Source organism: Buteo buteo, chromosome 16, assembly GCF_964188355.1.
Source record: "Buteo buteo chromosome 16, bButBut1.hap1.1, whole genome shotgun sequence".
NCBI lineage: Eukaryota > Metazoa > Chordata > Aves > Accipitriformes > Accipitridae > Buteo > Buteo buteo.
Window position 1 is genome coordinate 3749286 of NC_134186.1, and position 13345 is coordinate 3762630.

The window sequence follows — 13345 nt, forward strand, 5'->3', positions numbered from 1 at the left end:
TGGCGCGGTGCATGTCGGGAACGGCGTCAGTCCTCCCCGTCAGGTAGCGCGGTGTGCGCTGGGAATGGCGGGTACCCGAGCGGGTGAGGCAGTGCGGTGCGCGCCGGGGGTGCCCCCTCCACACACACCTCCCCGCTCCAGGTGAGGCGGCGCGGTGCGGCCTGTACCTGCCGGTACGATCTCGGGACGCTGCGGCCCTCGGCGGTACCGGCGGCCGAGGGAACGCGTACACCTGGTTGCCGAGACAACGGCCCACCTAGTTCTCCTCCAATCACTGCGCCTGTTACTTTGGGCCCTCCGGCAGGCGCCCAATCACAGGCGAACTCTCAGAGCCGCCGCCGTCCGCCGGGTTGAGCATGCTTAAGGTGGCTCGGGGAGGGGGAGCCTTGTTGCGCATGCGTCTTAAGGCGGCTCTGGCGGCTGGAGTGGGGGGGGCATCACCCGGAGCTGCCCCCGCCCCAATACGGGGGGATGGACGGACGGACCCCGCCGGGTGAAGGCGGGCTGCCGCGGTTGTCCCTGGGCTGGGGGCTCCGGGAGGGGCCTGCGGGTGCCGTCCCGCAGCAGGGCGCTGCCGCTGCCGCCGCCGCCCCGCCCGAAACGAACGGCGAAACCCGGTTCCTTCCTCCCGCCCGCCTCCTCAGAGCCCTGCGCCTCAGACGGGCTCGGCCCATAGGCTGGGCTAAAGCCCGACCCCCCCGCCCGACAGCCAATCCCCGCCGACAACCGGCGCCCGGCCCGGGACTGACAGGGCTGGCAGCAAATCGGAGGGGCCGGGTAGGAACGGAACGCGGTTCCCGGTTGGGAACCGAAGTTGGGGGCTGAAGGCCCCGGGGCCGTGGGGGTCGCTCCCTGAGGGAGCAGGTGAGTGTTCGGGACCGCCGGGACAGGCCGGCTCTGTCCCCTCGGCCATGTGGGTTTTCCCGGCGGGGTTGTGTGGGAGTTTGGGTCGGGAACAAACCGCCGTTGGGGTCTGGTTGCGGGTCTCGGCTGGGGAGGGCGGCTTGAGCCCCCGAGGGTGATGCTGGGGGCAACCCCTGCCCTCAGCCAGGCTCTGCTCTGCCCAGGCAGGGTTTCCTCATGGTGGGAGGGGGCTTTGCCCCCCACCTCCCTTCACAAAGGGGTGATTTTAGCTTTTCGTGGCTAGGCGGTTGTGCTACCCCTGTCCCCCCCCACGCTGGAGATGCTGGGACAACCCGTGAGTTAAAGTAATCCCTTGTAGGCCAGGGTTAGCCAAGAGAGCTTGCGGTTTGTAGCCTGAGCGTGGGATGGGTCCTGCTACCTCAGGATGTGATCGCAGGCCAATTGTCCAGGGTCTAAGGCATGCTCAGCCTGCACCATTTCAGGTAGTCTTTGAAGGACATGTCACCTGTGAGGATCACACTCCTGCAATGTCCATACTCCAGTATCCCCCTCCATACAAACCAGGAGATGATGCTGATGCTCCTTGAGGCCTTTGGTGAAAGGAGCCATCACAGTGTGCAGGGACCTCAGACAAGCTTGTTGTGTGCGTGCTTTCCAGACACCTACAATGAGTCTGGCTCTAAGGAATTTAGCCTCCAAACTCTGCTCACAGCGATTATACTGAAATGACCTCTGTTTGGATGAAGAGCAGCACTGTCATCCCCAGCACATGGGGATGGCGTGACTAATGTAACGCTGTTTCCTGAACAAACAACAGAGGTACGCAGGCAGTAGAGAAATGAAAAGCGGGGCTTGGAGGACTTCAGAGGCTTTTTGATAAGAGCTTTCCAAATGGCAAGGCCTGATGTTAAATACCAGCTGAATATGTCACCCTTGGGGCCAAGCCAGTTTGCAAGCTCTTGTAAAGCAAAGTCTGTGTGATTTCTGTGTTTGAGACTTTGTAAGAAGGCATTTAAAATCTGCTTTCTCTGCTGATATGTGCAGCTGTTAGTTTGATTCCAAGGGTTTTCTGTGGCCTGTCCTTCAGCAGGATTTCATTGCAGGTTTTGGACCGTTGAGTTCATGTGACCTAATTCTCCTTTGTTTTTTCTTTTTTTTTTTTTTTCCTTAGTGTCACCTTGGAGGAATATAACCTTGCTGCCCCACTGACTGGCTGGAAATATTGGCTTATCTACACTTCTGCCTACAGTGCCTACCCTATCTCAGTGTAGCCTGGTGGGGGAAGAAAAGCAGCAGACAGGCTACAGAGAATTTTTTATGCTTCACTGAACTAATTGTTGCTTGTCCAAGAAAACAGGATGTATGGGAAGAAGTGGTACCAAGTTACAGATAAGGTGGTTCCAGCAGGGTCCAAATCTCTTCTTTAAAGAGAAGTTCCAGCATCAGAGAGGCTGAAAAGCAAACACTCCAATCAACCAAAATGGAAGGAGGCAACAGTCCAAATCTACAACTTCAGCAACTCCCGTTGGCCACAGCAGCGGTTTCTGTGCAGCCACACACTGACTCCTTTTCTTACAAGGTCAGATTTCTACCCCAGTCTATCCCTAGAAGGTCCTAACTATTCAAGTAAGCTGATAATGCCACTGTATTTTGCTTTTTTTTTTGCCTTTTTTTTTTTTTTTCAGAAAGTGCACTGTCTTTGTATTTAGCCATGTCCAGAGCCCCCAGTGTGTTATATGCTGTGTATATAAGCAGTGAAAGAAAGAAAGAGAAAATCTGTGTCTTGAAGAGCTAGATAACGTGAAGAAAGGACTGGCAGTTAAAATGTGGATGTCTAAAGGTGGTTAAGTGCAATAAATTCTGCTAGGTGCCTTTTCAGGCTAACCCATACATCAGTAAATGAGATCAGATGTTCCAGTCTGCTGTATATTCAAGTACCTGAATTTCAGGTGGGTCAGCCCACAGGCATGCAGGGAGCCTGCAGCTGAGACGGGACATGTTGCTGTAGTTCCTCCTTATTCTGCAGCTGGGAATGGAGCTGTTCCCAAATCAATTTCATCTGAATCCCTGATTCTGAAGGTGCTGAATTGCAGCAAGAAGTTGTTTTTTTTTTTTCACTGGAAAAAGTACTTTGCTAAGAACACAGTCCTAGGTGCGTTATAAAAGTTGACCAGGCCGATGTTGGCTTGCAGGCTTTCACAGTCCAGAAGCCAATCCCAAACCTGCTCTGCTCTTAGGGGCTTTTCAGCTGAGGCACCGTCTCCTCCATGTCTTCTAAACTGAAGTCCAGTTGCTGAACCAGTAAACTGTGCTGATCTTCTCTGGCTACATCTGTGATCACACAGTGACATTTTTCTGCCAACTTTACTGTCTGTTGTGGGAAGATCTTTCAGGTGTTTTTGAATGAAGCTGCTTGGGTGAATCTTATTTTCATACATCCTGATAAAGAGATTTTTGTTCCACTGATAAGAACTTGAAATCTTAAAGTCCTTGTCTTACTATGTATGAGAAAATCCAGGATAGTATATTTACTGGTAAGGGAGTAATATGAATGTGAGCTCAGTTATCCCAAATCAATCAAAGTAAGTACTAGACTGTATCTTGGAGACCAGGACTGAAATGGAAAGTGCTAATGACATCTAATGAGATTTAGACAGTTGTTGGAAGAACACACATGCTAAATGGCCTGGCTTAGCCTCAGGGTCTTCTGTTCACTCCTAATGTACATTTCCTTTGTGACTCAGCCTGCTTTACATCCTTTTTTATTTCAAATTCTGTCTTTAGACCGTGAGAATTATTGCTGAACTGTGACTGCTAATGTAGAAGGGGTTGGGAGCTTGCTAGGAGCTGCTACCAGTTGCCTATTATTTTGGAATAACTGATTTGTATAAAAAGCAGCATAGAATCTATGATAATTGGGCTGCCTCATCAAATGGGCTAAATTACCTACTGAACCAGCAGATGTTATAAGTGGAAAAGAGCAGAATGTGACCCGCAGAATGCAGAGGTTCCTGATCTATACTCTGTTGAATTCCAGGGCAACAAACATCCTCATGAAAAGAGTTTTTCAAAGGGAAGAATGAGTGAATGGATCGTTGTGTTTAGATTTATTGTTGTGTTTAGATTTATCTTCTTCTCTGAGAAACTGCAAAGAATGCAAATATATGCACACTACTTTAAGTCTCTTGTAGAAAGTGTCTGTTAAGGAAGGGTTATCTTTCACTGGAGTTTCACAGGTTTGGAACATAGCCACAGGGAATTTACCTGAATTGCCCTAGATCGTGTAGAAAGGGAGGAAGATAAACAGAGATTTTATTGACAGGTGATCTAGGGACTGTTTTAAAAGTCTGCTCTCTTCCAGGTTGTGCAAAAAGCTCCAACTTCCTTCAGGGTCCAGTGGCTAATTTAATATCTGTGTGTTTACTTTGTTTTTACAGGAGAACTTGATTGGTGCATTACTAGCTATTTTTGGGCATCTTGTTATCAGTATTGCACTCAACCTCCAGGTGAGTATCATGAAGCAAATATTGATCCCACATTAAAAAGCATCAAGCATGCCAAAGCTTCTTTGCCTTTATTTTCTTTTCTAGAAATACAGCCACATCCGGCTGGCAGGCTCCAAAGACCCCCGAGCCTACTTCAAAACCAAGACATGGTGGTGTGGACTGTTTCTGCTGGTGCTGGGAGAACTGGGAGTGTTTTCCTCTTATGCATTTGCTCCTCTTTCACTGATTGTGCCACTCAGTGCAGTGTCTGTTATAGGTAAGGGGGAAAGAGACAACAGCCATACAAGTCTGAGAGCATTCCAGTGTGAAATTGCTGATCATTGGACCGATACATAACTCACTGTTTCTCTCTCCTTTTTTTACAGCTAGTGCAATCATAGGAATTATATTTATTAAAGAAAAATGGAAGCCCAAGGATTTTTTGAGTAAGTTCCACAGTTCCTTTTCATTTTTCCTCTGTTTACAAGCCATTCAACACAGAGCATGGCCTCTCAAGAATCATAATTAGAGGAATGGCAAGATCTCCATTAGCTATACTACCTCTTCGAAGAAATATGTCATCTCATCCACTGTTTGTTAAAAATGGATTTTTGTTTTTTTCTGACTTGTGCCAAATCATCTGAAGCTCACAGATTTTAGAAATACATGGAAATGGTGTTTGTTTGCAGGATTTGAGAATCATGGTTCTCTGGGATGAAGCTGCAGCCTAGGGCCTTGACTCTGCAATAGTGTAGGCACAACTTAATCAGCTGAATTTCATACATGTGCAAGTGTTTGCAGAACTGGGGCATTCATTCTTCCATTTCCTAGAACATGGGCTGTGGGCAGTGCCAGGCAGGATAAGCCCCAGATACAGATCTTGTAGCTCCTATTTGTTTAGCAGATGTTACCTGGTATGAGCTTTTTTTCTCAACTCACAGAACACACATTGCCTAGGGTTTTTTTGGTTCTAATATTTTGAAAGTGGGACATGAAGGGCAGAGGAATGAGTCATCCAGAGGAATGTGCATGATGTCATTAATGGTTGCTGTGCATGTGCGCTATTAATTCCATGCATCCACACTAACCCACTAACTTTGTCCTCTTTTTTTTTTTTCTTTTCCCCCCCTTTGGTTGCCGAAGGGCGCTATGTTTTGTCCTTTGTAGGCTGTGGTTTGGCAATTGTTGGAACTTATCTGCTGATAACATTTGGACCTAATAGTCATGAGAAGATGACAGGAGAAAATATCACTAGGCATTTAGTGAGCTGGCCATTTCTGTTGTATATGGTAAGATGGCCCATAAAATGTGGGACAGTTTTCTGCTATATGCCTGACTGGGAGTTTCATTTCAAGCATTATTTTTCCTTATGGTTACTAGCAATATTCCTTGTACTTGCTAATGAACCTATGCCAGCTTTTCCCGGTATCAGTTCTACATTGCCTGTGGACACCTGCATGCACAGTTTGGAACCCTCCTATTCCTTCTCTGGATTATTCTGTTAGGACTTATATACCTTTAACTGAAAAGTTTTAAAATAGCTTGCTCTCTCCCTGACCTGTTGGCTTCAGCCTGTGGCAGTAGTACTGATGGCAGCTGAGAGCAACTGTTCCAGAGGTGTCCAAATACTGTGCTTGCATCTGGGCTTTTACACTGACTTTCTCTGGAGCCATCAATCTCTCATTGAAAATTTTATGAAATCTATCATTTTTTAATGGAGATAAGTGTGGCCATTAAATAAGATGTGTGCTCCAGGGATCACTTAAAGAACCTCATTACAGAAAGTAGGCTGAGATCTCCAATGCAAATATTCAGTCAGGATTATTTGATCTGCTGCTTTACCATGAATATAATGTCAAAAGTGTCCCATGTTTACTGTTCTGCAAGAAGCTATTGAATATCTCATCTAATTAGAATCTAAGATCATGCTAAATTTGATCTATAATTTTGTGGGATCCTCATTTTCCTTTGATTTGCCCTATTGTGTAAGTCTAATGTTTGACTGGCTCAGAATCCTGTTTACTGCCGACCCCATATATCCCACACTTTTTAATATTCTCATTTCTATCTTTTGTAGCTTGTGGAGATTGTTATGTTCTGTCTGCTACTCTATTTTTACAAGGAGAAAAATGCAAACTACATTGTAGTTATTCTTCTGCTAGTAGCCTTGCTGGGTAAGTTGATATGGACTTGTAAGATCTTCTAAGCATCTATGGCATGTAGGGAATTATATTGACCTAATTAATGTCATAAAATGCACCAATTTACTCCAGAAATGCTACCACTAATTAGATGAAGCTAGTGTCTTGCAGTGATGTTTAGGATCTTTGCAAATGACCTTTGAACAATTAAGACTTATTTCTCATAAGAATGAATAATATGCCAAATACAGAAAGCACAAGTTATTTATTAGTGTTTGTAATTTTAATTTTAATCTGTGCATGCAAAGCATGGTATGATATTTTATCTGCTCAGTGGATGAGGAAGGCTGATTCAGTGGATGAAACAGAGGATTTGACCTACAAGAATCTTCTTGGCTCTGGGAAGATTTGCTCTGTGGCTAAAGAAATGATAAATACTCTGCCATGCCAGTATGTCCCTATTTAAATTGGGAGAGCCTCTGGGCACGGGGTCAAATGATATTTTTGAAATCCTCATAGCCTGCAGTGGATCTTACAGTGACTTTGGAAAGGCCAGTATTTCACTTGTACCTTTCTCCACATTAATCTGCTTTTTAAGAAACTGTGATCAATTAAACTTTAAAAAGGGTGAATAATAGCAAGGCAGTGACGCAGTCTGACATGCTGTTGAATCTATGTCACAGTTCTCTATTTTTGCTATTTATGCAGCTTCACTTACTGCAGTGTCTTCTTTTTTTTTTTCTTTTTTTTAACTGTTTGGGGCTGGATTTCAGTAACTGATGCCTCAGAGGCTGCATAAATTATAGAAAAAGCATCTATCCTAATTCTGAATGGCCCCGACTTGTGCACTTTCAAGAAATGGAAAGGAAGTAGGCTCGTTTTGATTCTTGTTTTGAAAACTTCTTTAGCTTTATTAACCAAGCCTATATGGCATCAGAAATTAAAATTTGTATATTCTTCCATCATGTGATTGCACAACACTGTTTAAACACTTAAAAAAAGCAGTAAATGCTCTCAGTCCTGTAGACAAGGGAACCGTGATACAGAAAAGTTAAGTGATTTATTGAAGATCACTGTGTTGAAGTTGTTGGGAATAAAACTGGCAGAGTTTGCAAAAAACTAGTCAGTTTGCATCCCTTGTTTGGCCTGGTAAAAGGAGGGTTCAAGTTCTTGCAGATCTTGGCTTTGTTTGCAGCTGCCTGTCATGTATAGAGTGGATATGCAGCATTCCTGTCCCATTGAACACATACCGGTGCTTCAGCTGAGTCTTGGTAAACATTCACAGGTTCCATGACTGTTGTGACCGTGAAGGCTGTGGCAGGCATGATTGTTGTCTCGATACAAGGAAACTTACAACTCGACTACCCTATATTTTATATCATGTTGGTGTGCATGATTGCTACAGCGATCTTTCAAGCAACGTAAGACATTCACTCTCTTTTTGACTATAATTGTGCTGGTTTCAGTGGACCAGTAATCAGTGGGCTGTTTGTTACCCATTCCAAGAATGCTGATTATATTTTAGGAGAACTATCCATTCTAGTCTGTGACCTGTCCTCAAACACATGTCACAGGAGCCTGGGATAGTGGTGTTCTTTGCTTTTCCGTATAGTGCCAAGTAGTTTTAATTCCAAATTTATACATCATTCAAGTATTTGGAAAACAATGTTAGGAATGAAGAGGTGGCAAATCGAATACAGTATCTGTGCGTTGGCTAAAATGAAAGTGCAGAATCAGTGTTGATGATATGTCTTTTTTTCCTCTGTACCTGTAATAACATAAAAAAGCCAGTAGCAGCAGGCATAAAAAGCTATTCAAAATGGGAGCAACATTCTGGCCCTAAGGTCAGTGGCAGCAATTTCACTGCCTTTAGTCAGTATAGCCATAAGGCTTACTCTTCTATCGTTTTTATTAAATCCTAGGGATGCTGCTGCAGGTTTAGTGAGAAAAAGAATAAAGTTTCTTAAATTTATGCATCACTTTTGAAAGGTGTTTCCAAAAAGATGGAGACCTATACTAGTCCATGATAACTACTGTACAATTGAGTGTCCTTCCCAAATCAACCCCTGTTGTCTGTCATTGTATTGCAGATTTTTAGCTCAAGCCTCACAACTGTATGACTCATCTCAGATTGCCAGCATCGGCTATATCCTGTCCACAACAGTAGCAATCACAGCAGGTAACAGTGCACAAAACAGTGTGTTGGTCCTTTCTAGAAGGGCAGAAGATTTTGGAAAATAATCCTCACTTACAGATGGGGAAGGTGAATACTCAGCCAGATGATGACTTGTATTTTTTTGTCATCTTTCTTCTGCAGCTGACTTTGTTTCTTTTTTCTTTCAAAAAATGTGAATTATCCCATTAGACTGTATTAAAATTTTCTGTTAAGTTCTGTCATTTTGTTTAAAGTGCATGGGAGCTTATGTTTGAGACTGTATTACTCATACCATACTAGCGTGTAGAAGAGGGTGATGTACGCTCTTAAATGTGCAACTTGAATAGACAGCTAAAAGTTCTCCTTGTGTAATTTTATCTAGATTTTGTTAAAATGTATGCGATACAGTGTATAAGCATACTTGCTTCCTCTGTACAAGGTGTTACAATTCTCTTCCTGATAGTCTTGCTTGCATTGTATCTAGAATGCAGCTGCTCACAGCTTTATAGGCATTTTTCTTTCTGAACAGTTTACTCCCATTTCAGCCCTTGCCCACGTAGGAAAAGCTTTGTCCGTGTGAACAAAGATGAGCATTTCAAATCCCTTTAGGCTTCAAACCCGACAAGCAGCCTTTTTAAGGTTTTGTTCTCCTCACTTAGACATATGAGCAAAACTGGGGAAAACAAACAAACAAAAAAAACCAAAACCCCAACACTGGAGAAAGTATCCATCACTGTCAAGCAGATGCACTATCTGTGTAATGCTCTTCCAGGTATATAAGGGCTATGGCTTTCCCTGTGTGTAATATGTGTAAATTACACATTGCCTTTTAATGCTCCTCTTCAATGTCATGAGAGAGTATGGCCTACTCTTTGGCTCATGTTTATTTCCTGTCGTGTTCCAAGACATATGCTGCTCTCAGATTTATCAGCTTATTCACTTCAATTAGCAAGGTAAAGAGTAGGAGCCAGAATGCGTGTCCTGTTGACATCCAGGACACCAAGGACACTTGTCATCTTATAGGTTTGAACCGTATATACTTGTTTGGGGTCAAGAGTTTGTATCCTGTTGTAGTTAGAGAGATCCAATTTGGTTTGTCATTCAGACTTCGGAAATACAGTTTCTCTTGTTTATGTGGTGACCACTGCTGTACGGTGAGAATTTGGCTCAGGCTTTATTAGCACAGTAATGTGCAATAGTACCAGCAATGTTTCCTTTGCGACCCCCTACCCCAATATGGAAAGATTTGTACTAGTTGCTGTCCTGCTGTGCAGATTTACTTGCATCTATGTTAGTTACACCAGTATAACTATTTTGGTAGTGAAAATCTAAAAGATTTGTCAATAAATTGTGTAAAGTGGAAATCAGGCCACCTTTTTCTATTTTAAGATCATTAAAAAAAAAAGGTGCTGACTATAAAAATAGGAATCTTGCATGATTTGGTTTCTGGAGGGACTAGTGCTGGAGATGTAGCACTAGTTGCTCATGTAAGCTGGAAGAAAGATGTCATGAATTATTTCCTTTTAAAGGAGCAACTTTTTACTTGGACTTCACCGGTGAAGATGTTCTCCATATATGTATGTTTGCGCTTGGGTAAGTGTTTAAAGTTTCTTTGATAGAAAACTGCGAACTATTTCTTCATATGACTAAAATTTTTAAAATATGTATATATTGGCAGTACGTACTGTCTTGGAGAGGAGGAGAAACTGAAAGCACTTTCTCTGTTAGAGCAAACAAAGGCCCGTAGAGCTCAGTATCTTGTCTGAGTGATGATGAATGCTCTAGAGGAATTGTGTAACACTAGGTTATGCATAATTATACAACATTAAACACTAAATCCCTTACTGTACTGGAAATCAGCTTAGATGTTGAAGCAAATGGGCTGTTTTTCAAGCTACCTGCTCATGAATCTAGAAGAAATGCAGAATAACCAAAAGAAGCCATCTCTAGGGAATCTGTTTCAGGTTTTGCACCCAGCCTTCACTGAACTGTGACTGGACTTCTGGAGTCCTCTTTCTTAGGGCGTGGGCCCTCACACAATGCAGATACAATCAGTAAAACATTTGATGTGTAACTCAGTATTTAGTTCTAGTACAGCGTCTTAATGTGATTAGCTCTTCATAATCAGGGGACATTCTGAAATGTCTTTCAGATTAGTACAGAAAAAAAACAATTGGGAGATTAATGTTATGAACTGCGCCTTTCTCTGTCAACATGCTGTAAAAATCAAGATCGACAATTGTTAGTGTGTTTACCTATGGGAAACTTTTCAAAGGTCAGGCTGCTAAATCGTGGAATTTCATCAAAGAAAACCAAATTTTTATATGCTTTCTTCCCCCTTTAGTTAGTCAAGGTTAATTAAATAATTAACATGAAAACTTTTCCCTGCGTTTTGATAAAGAAAAGGTGAAATTGTTCTGATTGCTAGGTGGATTTCAGTACTGTTGAAGAGGGTTATTCAGCTGAGACAGTTCCCTGTAATTCTTCGCAGTTCTTTCACTTCCAGTTCTGAATTCTTAATGGTGCTACATGATAGGCACTCAGAAGAAGCAATATGCAATATTACCTCCTCTCCCTTTTCACAGTTATCTCAGCAGCTCTTGTCTTCTCTCTCAGGTGCCTCATAGCATTTCTAGGTGTCTTCCTGATCACGAGAAATAGGAAGAAATCTGTACCATTTGAACCTTACATATCAATGGATGCTATGCCAGGTAACAGTAAAAATACAGTGGTTTATCAGTCTTTCTCTTTTAAGTACTGGGCTCCACAGTGAAAGCTCAAGCTTTAGGCTCTATTAAGTATCCAGATATATCCGGTGGCTGTGTTGTTTTCTAGTTTTTCCTTCTCTTGATTGTTTGCACCTTGTGAGGAGTATGTGCATGTTTTGCATGGAGCAGAGAAGAGGTGATGTGCTACTTGGGTGCCACTTATGCTGCGTCCTCTGACACCAAGGGGGGTGTCATATTTTGTCAGAACAGCCTTGTCCAGTTGGTTGCTATCTGGAAGGATGAACTAGTTTGAGCATATGCTTGGGACTGGGCTTGGTCTTCATCCAGCAGGAAGAACTGATTATTGGGGAAGGCTGAGGTATGTTGCAAGAGGTAGAGGCCAGGGAGAGCAGAAATTTCTTTTGGGAAGTGCAGCTAAACTCTCTTTCTGGTGAGCTGTATAAACGATATGCAGCACTTGATAAATAACTGACTGCCATCCCTCATTCACTTGACGCTTATTTCTCCATTAGTTGCTTTAGAGCTAAGCAGAGAAACATTATGTCTTTCATTTAACACTCCAGGAACTGATGAGCTGCATATCACGAACACTGAGACTTTATAATTTGCTGATTTACCAGAGTGCAGGAAGAATGCACTTTTGTTCCTAAGCATTTAATCTCTGTCTTTGCTCTTTTCAGGCATGCAGAACATGCACGATAAAGGGATTGCAGTTCAGCCTGACCTCAAAGCTTCTTTTTCCTATGGTGCCCTAGAGAACAATGACAACATGCCGGAAATTTACACTCCAGCTACGTTGCCGATCGTGCAGGAGCAACATGGTTCCAAAGGAGTTTCTGCTCCACCCTACCGGGTGCTGGAGCACAGCAAAAAGGAGTGAGTGACCTTTAAGGAACTGATTTGAATCGTCAGAAGTATGACCTTTATTTATTTACTTATTAAAATATAAGCAAGTGTAAAGCCAACCTTGATATAGTTTAAAGCTCGTCTCAAACTTAACTTTCAAGGCTGATTATTAAAATAAACAACTGTCTATAGTTGTGAAGTGGAAAGCATTCATCTTAGCAAGAAGTAATTCACAGTTCTCCATGGATGGCTGCTGTCTGGAAGTGTGAAATGGTGAGTGCAGTATTGTGGCAGTATGAAACCGATGATATAGCAGATGCTGTGAAAACGCAGAGCTGTGGGAAGAGAAGTGACTGTGCAATTTTTAGTCCTGCTGGGAATGGGTTTATCTCCAAATAAGAAGTTTTCAGGAGTTGCTCGCAGAGAGAGGAGGGCAGGATTTAATCTTTCATGTATAGAGACTGTGACGGATTACCAGAAAAGTTGTAAATCCTCATGTCTCTAGCGTGATCACCAAGCTACCTTAACATGGCAATAAAATGTAATTGTTTTCAAGCATGAATAATGAAACTTACTATGTCTTTAGAGCAGCATAATTGGTTAGAGTAAGCAAGCTACTTTATTCCTTCAAAATGTGAATCTTGGGCACTTCCTGTACACCTATTCTCTGACTAGTGTTGAACATATGCACTGACAATGTGAATTGGTTTTATAGCACCACTGGATTATATGGCAGCTTAGAACAAAGATTACTTGCTAGTTCTCTGGTTTCATAGCAGGAGCTTCAAGCTGGATTAAATGGTACACTGGGAACACTGTAAAGTATGACAACAAGAAGAAATGAGAATAGTAACGTGAATGGTATCCGGTGGGAATTTTTTGTAGTTCTTGATGAGGTCCTAATTCTCTATCACTTTTCTTTCTGGCTGAGGCAGGATTTCCAACTTTGTTTAGTGGTCTTAAATGCTTAAAGGTGTTGACATTCCTTAGTTAAAAAGCTCAGTCTAGGTGTTGTAGGCTGGGGTCCCCCCCTCTTTTTAAAAAAAAAAAAGGGGGGGGGGCAAAAAGAGATATTAGTCTAATATTGTGAATGACCTAAGAAGAAAAGAGAAGTGTGCATAGTCC

At 42.9% G+C, this 13345-nt stretch overlaps 1 protein-coding gene across 4 annotated transcripts in view; it reads left to right on the plus strand.

Moving 5' to 3' along the window:
* Nucleotides 1-13345, plus strand: part of NIPAL3 (NIPA like domain containing 3) — a 24727-nt gene continuing 11382 nt past the window's right edge. For 2 of the 4 annotated variants that reach the window (XM_075047436.1, XM_075047434.1), the window contains exons 1-12: nucleotides 728-864; nucleotides 2036-2443; nucleotides 4302-4370; nucleotides 4455-4626; nucleotides 4736-4795; nucleotides 5493-5638; nucleotides 6427-6523; nucleotides 7776-7911; nucleotides 8581-8669; nucleotides 10175-10238; nucleotides 11262-11356; nucleotides 12055-12250. In XM_075047436.1, the coding sequence (XP_074903537.1) occupies nucleotides 2345-2443; nucleotides 4302-4370; nucleotides 4455-4626; nucleotides 4736-4795; nucleotides 5493-5638; nucleotides 6427-6523; nucleotides 7776-7911; nucleotides 8581-8669; nucleotides 10175-10238; nucleotides 11262-11356; nucleotides 12055-12250 (1223 nt within the window). In that variant the 5' untranslated portion in view covers nucleotides 728-864; nucleotides 2036-2344. Of the gene's footprint in view, nucleotides 142-727; nucleotides 865-2035; nucleotides 2444-4301; nucleotides 4371-4454; nucleotides 4627-4735; nucleotides 4796-5492; nucleotides 5639-6426; nucleotides 6524-7775; nucleotides 7912-8580; nucleotides 8670-10174; nucleotides 10239-11261; nucleotides 11357-12054; nucleotides 12251-13345 lie in introns of those variants that run through there. The other 2 variants (XM_075047435.1, XM_075047437.1) reach the window with 2 other exon arrangements.